Source organism: Lottia gigantea (assembly GCF_000327385.1).
Source record: "Lottia gigantea unplaced genomic scaffold LOTGIsca_45, whole genome shotgun sequence".
NCBI classification, from domain to species: domain Eukaryota; kingdom Metazoa; phylum Mollusca; class Gastropoda; family Lottiidae; genus Lottia; species Lottia gigantea.
In genome coordinates, this window is record NW_008709577.1 from 1,376,920 (window position 1) to 1,389,325 (window position 12,406).

The 12,406-nt window shown below is 30.5% G+C and overlaps 1 protein-coding gene across 1 annotated transcript in view; it reads left to right on the plus strand.

Moving 5' to 3' along the window:
- Positions 1 to 3,120: 3,120 nt before the first annotated feature.
- LOTGIDRAFT_164458 (hypothetical protein) overlaps positions 3,121 to 12,406 on the plus strand; it is a gene marked incomplete at both ends in the record, with an annotated part of 29,278 nt that continues 19,992 nt past the window's right edge. The window contains 4 exons of the mRNA XM_009060973.1: positions 3,121 to 3,246; positions 6,667 to 6,878; positions 7,379 to 7,487; positions 10,859 to 11,008. Of these exons, the coding sequence (XP_009059221.1) occupies positions 3,121 to 3,246; positions 6,667 to 6,878; positions 7,379 to 7,487; positions 10,859 to 11,008 (597 nt within the window). The remainder of the gene's footprint in view (positions 3,247 to 6,666; positions 6,879 to 7,378; positions 7,488 to 10,858; positions 11,009 to 12,406) is intronic.

Consider the following 12,406-nt stretch of genomic DNA (forward strand, 5'->3'; position numbering starts at 1 on the left):
ACTAGATGTTATCACGCATGCGTAGTGTTATTCTAGACGTGACAGTGGGATGGTGATGTTGTAGACTTCATTGGAAATTAATTTCATTGAATAATACAGTAAAGGAAAGTGAAGATCATTTGATTGTTATCTTTTCTAATACGTCTGACTTATGGTTTGAGTTACATACGGTAAGTAGCCTAACCTATCTAATTTTATTATTTTATTGACAGGGTGATCAACCTGTTGCTTGATAATGATGATAATGACTTATGTTACTACAGACAGTACTACTGCCAGCCAGCCAAGACTGTCCGACCAAACTTAAAGTGGCAGACAGAGCTTGTCGAACCTTACACATTGACACACTGACGGTGACAGTAGTGTCAAGGACACAATCTTAACTGTGTGGGAGGAAAATGTAAGATTTAAGACACTCTTAATTTGTGAGATTGAGTGAAATGAGTGAGAGGATTTCAAATATAAGTTTATGAAAACTGCACTTATTTAAAGGGACATTCTTCTTTTTTTTTTTGATTTGTGAAAATTGTTCACCAAAATCTACAGAGATGTGCCCTTTAACATATCTGATAGTTTGAACTAAATGAATCTAGCTTTTAATTTTTAAGCGTCAAAAATATTTTAAAACATTATGTAATTTTTAAAGTTAGTTATGCTTTTTCTGAAGCTGTTAAAAAACTACTGTATAGATTTAAGTAAAATAAACACCTTATTGTAGAGAAATATGTCTCCTACTTATTCTAACAGTTTCAGCTAATAATATTGAGCCATTATTGACCCAAACATCATAACTAGACCAAGCTGCTTAATTAACAATTAGTACTCTTCTTTTTGAATTAACCATATTAAAACAAATTCAGTTTGATCAAGAAGATACATAGATATAAATAACATAATATTTTCATTTATAATTTATGACGTTTTTATAAAGAAAACTTTTTACCAAAAAAACAGAATACCCCTTTAATGTGATGTAGCAGATAGAGAAGGTGCCCACTAGAAGGTATCTGTGATTGATTCTGATTTGATGGTTGTGATCTCTGTTGTTAGAACTGGAATTTCTTGAACCTAGTGCACACAAATCATTTGATTTGCATTTGAATATTCTACAATATTTTCAATTGAAAAATTGCATTGAATAATGGGCTATTTACGAATTACTTTCGCATCATTTTCTCGCCTGCAATACAAACTTAAAGTTGGTAACAACTTGCTTAGAAAAGTCATTCAAATAAAGATTACTTATATTCCTGATGCCTCTCGAGGAACGCTAAATCGAAACATCGAAATGTTAAAGCTGTTCAAACTTATAGAGCTAATGAATCAAGCATGTGCGATTAATCGAATGGTAAAATCCGATTCCAATATTCACAAAAATGCATTTGAATTCGTAAATTTGACTATTCTGACCCGATCATGTTTTTGTAATTTAAAAGTGCCAAAATGCAGTCGGTAGGTAGGCTTTACTTATGGAGATGTACAAAGAAGGCACAGAAACATTGCAAAACATCTGGAAATGTCTTGATGGGTTTGTTCAGCTTTAAATCGATATCAAAGGTTTTGACAAATTTGGCTTTGGTGATGGTAAAATTTCTCAAAAACTAGTGATCCAAAAATGAATCGGAGCAACTCCAATATAATTTGTCCTGTTTGAGTCTGACTGAGCCGATATATTTACTACATTACATCCGAGGAATGGGTAGGCTGTGATTTGTCAGGTTATTAAAAGGCCATACATCAAAATTGGTTTATGCTGCATGCCTAACAAGTAACAACTAAACTTGATATTTAGAAATAAATTCAGGTTGATCAAGAATATACTGGTATAAAAAAATAATGCTAGTTAAATCTTTTAGATACCGTTCATGAAAGCATATTTTAGGAATTTTTTTATGTATAATTTACAATGTTTTTTATGATGAAAAGTTTGCATTGTGCCTCTTTAAAAGGTCCAGGTAGTATCAGAGATCTAATATTTTTTATTGAGTAGATAAAAATACTATCAATTCAATTGGAAGGAAGCAACATGAAACTGTATAAAAACGGTGAATAGAGATGTTGATCATTCCATTACTGTAATTACTTGTCAATATGTTATCAAGGTATTTTGGCCTAATTTTCTATTAAACTCTTTGTTGTGTAGGATTCATTGATTTATTAGCCTGTTATTAGTGCTAGCTAGTGTCTAAGAGTATTATTGTAGAAACTATTGATTCAGTGCTGTGACTCACCCGATTCCTTTACATCAACTAAATAACCACTAGCAGGAGTTGATGATTGATGCTTTTTGCTTTCGACATTTTTCAAGAAGTTTTAAATCTACACATTTCTTTCTTGCTAACAATGTGTTTAAAAGGGAATTGATTTTGAGATGATAAATGTGGTTGATACTTGTCATTTCTGTAAGTTGAATAAATAATGGAATTACAGGCAGTAGAAAAACATTTGGCTTTTAACTCAATAGTATGAAATAACATGTGGTAGCCTAATGGTTAGAAGTGACTTCAGGTTTCAGGTTTTTCTCAAGAATTTGTGTTTTTGGCAGTCTTTTATCTGATAAAGATATAATTCTGACTAATGATAGATTCTACATATTCAGGATTTGTATGTTATTCCTGTTTATACAATTAAGCATTATTGTTCCAAAGTTAAATTTTTTTTTATTTGGCACAATGACTGGCACAGTACCCTAGAATCTGAAAAATGAATTTAGAGATAAATTCATGGATCATTAAAATACTATTTCTTTTCTTTAAGACATAATTATATTATATTGGTTATTTAGATTATATAATATAGCTTATTTATTTGATAATATAATGTTAATATGGCATCATCAATGAATTGATACACTATATTTAATACTATTATGATGTTAATTTCTTTTAAATCTGTACTTTTTTTTTTCTACTACCGGTATTAAAAAAAAAGATATTTGTAATTTTCCATATGAAATTAGAAAAGCTGATGACTAAAAGTTCCGTCATGATATAAATACTGTGCTGTATTTTAATTTGTTGTTGTCATTTCCTTGTTGTGGGTGTCAATTAAGTAGTTACCACTTCACTATTAAAGTTATAATGAGTACTATTTATTAAAATATTTCAGAAGTTGTAAACCATGGAGTTAGCTCACAGTCTGCTACTCAATGAAGAAGCTTTAAAAAGAATTCCAGACACCAAAAGACCTGTGTTTGTCTTTGAATGGCTGAGGTTTTTGGATAAAGTTTTAGGTGCTGCCCAGAAGGTAAGTTATATTTGATTTTTTGACAATTATATTTTGAAATTATTCCGTAAAACTTTATTGAAATTAATTACCTTTTTATGGAGGAGCCAGATCTTATCATTTTATTACAGAAACATTTTCCATCATTTTTCATTTATTAACAATAATTACTCACTGTAGATGTTTTAACTTCCATGTAAAGTAATAATCAGTCTTCTATGTGATCAAACCATGATCACACTTTAAAGTTTAACTAGTGCTTGTCTAGGACATTATTTTTTCTGGCACCTTAGTTAATGAACTCACTTTAAAAACTAATAACAATACTTAACTATCTAATTAAGCTTTAATTAAGCTCGAAAAAAGTCATTAAGAATATAGATTGTTTTTGTGTTGGCCTAGTTTGTTGACACCTGTTTATCTTTATTTAATGTAGCACCGTTTACTATGATTAGAACAAATGATTATTTTGTTTGAAAGTTAGAATCTATAGCAAAAGATTAATGATAGAATGAGTTCAGACCATTTCATTTGGATTAGGTGCATAGATTTCTTAAGGCCACTTATATTTAATGGAATTTCAAAGACATATTATCAGCCCTCTCAGCAGTTTTTACAGTGTAATAAAATAAGTTGAAATGTTATCATACACCTATTAGTATTAGGTCTGATATAAAGTAGAGGTTATAATAAGTTGAGGTGATGGTAAACAGCCATGTTGTTAACAAGAAATTTATCTCAGTGATTAGAGAACTGGCGTCTCTATTTACATTAAGATTATAGACTATGAACTCTGACCTCTTGAACATTGAAAACCAGGTAGTATTTCCACCAAACTATCTAGTTAAACTCAATTAGGCATGTCCACTTACTGGTCTAGACCACTGTGAAGATTGTTAAACCATTGTCTATTTATTGGATCAGTGCCCAGTAGACTTGTTGAATGTATTTTGATATGATGAATTTTTATACGCCTACATGGCAAATGTACATATACCTACTGCTTTTGTACCTTAATGTTCCTCCATACCTCCACATTTCTTGTAGACAATTGAGGCTCAGATCTTGATGAAACTTTGAGTGCATTTATTTATTTTGAGAAGATTTTTTTAGTTATTGCCCTTGACTCAAAAATGAGTGAAACTGGTCTGTAATTATAAATTGATATTTAGTCTGATTTTGTGGATAATTAGATGAATGTTTTTTTGGATAATTGCCCTTGTAAAAGACACAAATTTCACCTTATAAAAACCTTTATTGAAAAGTTCCCAGAGGCATTTAGTTGGCAGAAACAAAAAAGTAAACAAATTACATAGGCCTACTATAAATCTGTAAATGTCAGATTTGATAATGTAGAAATATGTGGTATTTTATAAATTCTTGGCCTATAATTATGTGTTTTATAACTAGTATTAAGTTAGTATGTAACATTATATTATGAATTATTTACATAATGTTACTGATCGACCAAAAGGCACTGATAATACTGATGATGTTATGATCATTCTGTCATAATTTACAGACAGGACTCATAAGAGTTGATATGGTACAATCATTAAAAATTTAAGATTTTCACATAATTACTTCAGTTGATTTTACAATGATTCACTACTACAGAAAATTGCTTAAAGTGATACTACGTCTTAGAATACACTCGCCCTGTGGCTAATATTTGTGTTAAATAGTGACCATTGGTTAAATAAGTATGCATCCCACACTTTATCAAGTTTAAAAAATCGACAATAAAACTATAATCATAATTTAAAAAAAAAGTGAGCAAGCCATGAATCCGTTCAGTTTGAGAAGAAGAGAGTCTGGGTAATCAACGCTAAAACAGGAAACAATCATCTTCCGGTGTATACTAACAAACTTTGCCAACGATTAATACTAATATTCGTTGAAAATTGTGTCAATGGTGGAGTATTCATTCTAAGTTATATGAATTGCTTTTTCGCGGAGTCGCTTAATCTCCTACGAGGCATCATTATTCCGTCTTCAAAATATGACAATGTCGAGGTCAATTCAAGAGTAGAGGTCAAGGACGCAGGAAACCTCACTTGAGAGTTACTTCCCCTTGAAAATTACACTGGATTTGCTAGACTCACGATTTGAAAATCGCTTAATGGATGTATTAAGCGTTTTATAATTAATTACTTGATTTTGTGGATATATCAGATTATAGAGGGATTTTGACGTATAGTTAGGGCACCAGGTAAGACCACTGATGGATATATACTGTTATTGGCCAATTTGATCAAAATTAAAATTTTATGTTCATCCTAAGACGTAGTATCCCTTTAAAGATATTCATTGGTTCCATCTCCATGTGGAAGTTTGTTTAATCGAAACTAAATTTGTACCTGAATAACAAGTGTTTAGTACAGTTCATTATGACATTATTGAGTTTTAGTTTACTGCATGTTCAGAAGATACACAAACGCAGCCTGATTACTGAAGCTTGCTCAATACAAATTGCTAATCACATTATTTGGTAATTTCTTTAACTAAAATGTTTTTAAGTTATAGTCCATTAAGATGATAATTTATAATATTGAGGCTTACAGTGATGATTAACTCTTCAGACACTAGATTATCTTATAAACTTTAACCTGTCAGCTCAGATTAGTCTGGGTCTCTTGTTTAATTCATGGAATAACTTCTCCTACACATCTACCAAGACAAGTTTTATCTCAGATAATGGTATTCATCTTTTTCTTCAAGAATCTTGACATTAAAGGAGCATTCCTTTTTTTTTTTGTGTAAATCATTTTCATTATCAAAAATATTTAAATTATACTGGAAAATATTTTCTAAAGTATGTTATGTATGCCTATGTATCAACTTGATCAAACTGAATTTGTTTTAAAGGGTTAATTAAAAAAGAAGAGTACTAATTGTTAATTAAGCAGTTTGACCTAGTTTTGGTTTTGGACTTTATAATGGCTCGATATAATTATTTGAAACCTTTAAAATACATAGGAGACATGTCTCACTACAGTTAGCGTTCATTTTGTTTAAATCTGTATATTATTTTTATCACACTTTCCAAAATGCATAACAAGCTTTAAAACCTTACATTATGTTTTTAAATAGTGTCGGCGTTTCAAAATTATAAGCTGGATTTTTTTTAGTTAGAACTTTCAGATATGTTTAGGGATATATAATTTACTAAATTTATTATGCAAATTTGACCCAAGGACTTGTTGCAACTGTTTTGTTTTGCTCTCCCCTTCGTTGTCATTTAGCAGATGACTTATTCTTTCAGTACAAATTGACCTACACTGCTCTAAAAATGTCAGTGTATGTCTTAGATGTGCACTTTGAAATATATATATATATATACCTATTTTTTTGTAGAAATAAATTTCAATAGTACAGAATCTGCAGGTGGCAGGTGCATTGCAGGATATGCTTTATTTTTATATACTTTTATATTTTCAGTCTGATATTAAAGGTGGACAGAAGAAATTAGTAGAACAATTAACAGGACAGATTAGTGAATCACCAGGTCCACCAACACGTAAACTCCTAGCACGATGTCTAGCTACATTATTTAGTGTAGGAGATACATTTGATTTGTTTGAAACTATTAATAAATGCAATGATATTATAAGAAATAAAGATGATTCTCCAAGCTACTTACCAACACGACTGTAAGTATACCATTCTATCATAATTATATGACACCTGTTTCCATAAGACTTATGTATAAATATTAAAAAATTTGTCTGGCATTGAAGGAAGAGTTTGATAAATATCTAATAAGAATAATGTTAATACATACACAGCATGAGATAATTTCAACATCTACATACATCAATTTTCAAATTCTGATGTTCTGTTCTCCTGCAATAAAAATGTATCAAGCCAATTAAAGGGACAGCTATGCATTTCGTACATTTCTAGTACTTCTGAAGACATATATTCAAGACTCAAATCAACCCCCTAATATGGTGCATCTGTCCCTTTAAGACTGTCCAGCCTTCCATTTCTTGCATGCATTTATTACCCATGACATCATAAAATCAGTAATAACTGTATGTAAGAAGGTTAGTAACGTCCAGGAAGTCATGACAATCTATGAAAAATGCTATGGAAATCTGAATTTGACTATCAATTTACAAATTTCTGACAAGAATTTTGTCTGTTATAGTGCTGCTGTTGCTTGTTTGGGTGCTATGTACGAGAAATTGGGACGTATGGTGGGTAGATCATATGAAGAAACAGTGCAAGTACTCATCAAATCACTTAAAAATTCTGAGGTAAATATATTTTATAACATTAATGATGTCTTCAAAACCCCTTAGACAAGATCTCTCTCCCCTTCTCTTACTTCAAAGAGTACCACTTTTTCAGCTTCTATCAACTTGAACAAGGAATTGTATTGATTTAACTCTTATTAGTTATACTAGTAGTATAATAAAATTATAGTTACTGTTCAAGCCTGGAATATATTATTAATTAATTGAATTAATAATTAACAGGGTAATATTCATTTATAACAGAACTTCTTCCTTCATCATGAAAATATGGCTTACCGTACATTAAAAGGAAAAATTATGTATCCATATGTCTTAGTGTTTTAGGGGATAAATTAGTCTAAGTATTAACTTTATCAGCAGACAAAAAATGTATGTTTCAAGCAGTGGTAGCACCAGCCACCCCTCCAAGACAGGGGAGGAGGTATAGGGGACAGACTGACCTCATAGGGGGACAACTATCAAGGCTGAATTTGAATCAAGGCAGCTTTGTGGAAACAAATTTTTAAAAAAAGAATTAATTTGGGTCAAAAACATAAAAAAAATTCATATTGCTTAGAAATGAAGTGGGGGTACAATTGGTGGTTGTTAATTTTTTTTTCTGTGGCACCATTGGTTTTGAGAAATATATACCTTTAAAGTTAATCCAATTGACATGAGTCATTGACTAAAAGTCAATAAAAAATTGGTTTATTACCAGTATTGGTTGCTATCCAATATATATAATAGATTCTCTCCAAATTATTTTGTTGACATGAAGTTATTTGTAGGACAGTTTATTTCTACAGTGTCTCAAGAGACAAATGATATATAACAAGTCTCAGTGTTAAATCAACCTGTCTATGTAATCTATACAGTCTTCAGGGAATTTCTCTTTTATACTAACTTACAGCTTCTAGATAGACGTCTATTATATTGAATTTCCTGGAATTGACATGGAATAATAAAAACTCAAACTACAATATACTGTGTCAAAATATTCTTAGCTTTATGCGTAATCAATAACTATTTTCATCCTAATTGGCAATTAATGGCTATAAAGTTCCTGGAAATGTATGTTCCTCATTTTAGTTTGGTCTCGTCTATGAGGTCTATGTAACATTAACTCTTTACTGTTAAGGTGGAACAGTTTGACTTAAAAAAGCACATAAAATGGCTCCAGGAATTTTTTTGCCTTTTTTTGAACTCAATTCTACATCTGCTTTTTGAGCAGACAACAATCCAACTTGCTGCTGAAATAGTGATTGTCTTTTTCTTTCAAACTGCATAAGCTTTGTAATATATAGAAATGGTAAAGTAGCAAGTGAAATTTTGATGTATTGTAATGAAATAATGAAACAAGTTGTCTGGTCTGGGTGGTAGCCAAAAAGTGCTCCTGGATTTTCATTTGTTTATCTTGTAGTTTGTAAGAAATGATAGATTTGTACTGATAATTACCCCCAGTGATAAGAGTATCTGTATATAAGATATAGAAACAAGATGTATGAAGGCATGATGTTTATACTGCCAACATTCCTTATATTATCATCTAGATAATCTCTCAAATATCTTCAATTATATAATGATACTGTGCCAAGTTACCTTACTGTAAATCATGCCTTGTAAGAATGTTGAATGATAAATATTTAGCATGATAAAATCTGAAACTGCTCTTCACATTCCACTACATGTTATACTGCCTGCTGTTATACAGTTATTTTACATTCTGCTGTTTTACCACCATATTACATTCTGCTGTTTACCACTGTTTTACATTCTTCTGTTTTACCACTGGTTTACATTCTGCTGTTTTACCACTATATTTCATACTGCTGTTTTACCACTGTATTGCATTCTGCTGTTTTACAACTATATTACATACTGCTGTTTTACCACTATATTACATTCTGCTGTTTTACCACCATATTACATTCTGCTGTTTTACCACTATATTACATTCTGCTGTTTTACCACTATATTACATTCTGCTGTTTTATCACTATATTACATTCTGCTGTTTTACCACTATATTACATTCTGCTGTTTTACCACTATATTACATTCTGCTGTTTTATCACTATATTACATTCTGCTATTTTTACCACTGTTTTACATTCTGCTGTTTTACCACTATATTACATTCTGCTGTTTTACCACTATATTACATTCTGCTGTTTTACCACTGTTTTACAATCTGCTGTTTTACCACTATATTACATTCTGCTGTTTTACCACTATATTACATTCTGCTGTTTTACCACTATATTACATTCTGCTGTTTTACCACTATATTACATTCTGCTGTTTTACCATTATTTTACATTCTGCTGTTTTACCATTATTTTACATTCTGCTGTTTTACCACTATATTACATTCTTCTGTTTTACCACTATATTACATTCTGCTGTTTTACCATTATTTTACATTCTGCTGTTTTACCATTATTTTACATTCTGCTGTTTTACCACTATATTACATACTGCTGTTTTACCACTATATTACATACTGCTGTTTTACCACTACATTACTGCTGTTTTACCACTATATTACATTCTGCTGTTTTACCACTATATTACATTCTGCTGTTTTACCATTATTTTACATTCTGCTGTTTTACCATTATTTTACATTCTGCTGTTTTACCACTATATTACATTCTGCTGTTTTACCACTACATTACTGCTGTTTTACCACTATATTACATTCTGCTGTTTTAACACTATATTACATTCTGCTGTTTTAACACTATATTACATTCTGCTGTTTTAACACTATATTACATTCTGTTGTTTTACCATTATTTTACATTCTGCTGTTTTACCACTATATTACATTCTGCTGTTTTACCACTATATTACATTCTGCTGTTTTAGTAATATTGCAAAAAACTTTGATTTTTTCATCTCAATTGTAAGGAAGTCTTTATAATATAAGATATGATTAAATTAATTCTTTGATTATGCCCAATAGTTTTTGCGCTCTTGTCCAAATTTCAATTCTAGTCTATTAAAGGCTGAAGAAGTCATGATATATCTATTACAGTAGAATCTGTCAATTTGAATAGATTCCAATAAGGCTTGTTCCTCTTCATCCAATATTTTGAAAAAATACAACAAGTAAATAAACCATAGAATATTCTTATATTAATTAGTGATATAATAAACAATGAAATTCCTGAAAGATGGATAATATGCCTGCCCTAACTTAACCTTAACTGGACAAGTATCATTAATGATATCGTTTGTTTTGGAACTGAGGTTCACCATAGATAAAAGCTGTGAATGTTTTGAACCTTCAAATGTGTAGAAGCTCTTTTTTCAATCCCTAACATCTATTCAACTTCCCCTTTGCCTTTCATTTTCATCTGTGCATTATGGTATTTTTGTAATTTTAGTCACAAGGAAGAACTGAAGTAATGTTGACCCTAGAAAAGGTAGTAGGAGGACTGGGGTCAGCTGGTAATTCCTGTCACAAAGACATCTACAAAGCTGCTAGACAAGCTATGACAGATAGAGCTATGGCTGTGAGATTTGCAGCTGCTAAGGTAATGACATTATTATAATATCCCAGTTTTACATGTTTATTTTGGCATTATTAGATTTTTATAATTCTTTGATTAAAAATTATTGGGCAACTCTGTTCTTGAATTGACTTTGAAAATTGATTTATAGAATTGATTTTGGGAACTATATAACTTTTTGTTAGACTATTCTGGCATTTTAAGACTTTATTTTTTATTACTTCGGAATCCACTCGTTTGTCCTGAAATAAGTTTATTTACACAAAGTTTGTCTACAAGTCAACTGTCATTATTTCTGGTTTAACCCCATGTATATAAAATATGTATTGGAATTTTAAGTTGATTATGTACTTATATAAGATTTTTATGATAATGTAAGTTATCTGAATGAAAATAGAACTCTTGAAATATATTGTAAGATTAAAATCAATATTAGAGTGCTCAGGCTATTATATAGGATTTATTCTCAGACAATAGTTAATCAGTCTTATTACAGACAAGCCAACCCTACTGATCATAGTGTTATTATATTCTTATCTTACCATGTTTAAATCACAATACTGGGTTAATTTTGTGATATTTTCTCATCAGATATTCTCACCTAATCCCTGCTCTTGATTTGCAATAACAATTTGAATCAATCTGACAGTTCTGATGTCTCTATGTAGCCTTTTGATATTTCTCTAAATATTCATTAATTCATTAATCTTTCTCTCATTGTAAGGTGATATTAGAAATTTATTGCTAATGACTTTTGGTTCAGAAAAAGCTGGATTCTATCAAAAATTTGTCATAAATCTACAAGAACAAAGAGTAAAATAAGAGTTATCAAGTCCAAAGACTGAAAATTAAAACTTAAATTTCAAATCAGATGGCAGAAGTCAATTCGAACTTCTTGTTTTCTTTAGATCAATAACTGATAAAATACAGAGATAGAAGATTATAAGTTAACAAATAGTACCATTATAGTTGTTTAGATTATAAAGAAGAGTAATTTTGTTAACCTTTTTACCTATTGATATATAGTAAAATGATCTGTATATCTTAATAATATCATTACATATCTTATAACACTATCAGTAGCATATGTTATTAATCAAATATTTCAGTTCTAATGGACTGAAGCAAAATTCACATATTTTACATTTGCATAATATATCCTACACTTTTTGTCTGAACTTTTTTCATCATCCATTGAGAATCTAAACACGGAAGATTGCTGCTAGTACAGGCCCGTGAGCATTATAAAAATTTTGTATCCGTTCCGAGAACAGTTGTTGCGTATGCGTCTAGTCAGCCAAACTGATTCCATCAGTTTCTGTGAGCAGATGAAAAGACTGCTAGAGGATTTTTTTTGGTCTTCATCTGGTTACTAGGATAATTACCCCTTTCATTAAGAGTTTCATTAAATTGCATCTAGGA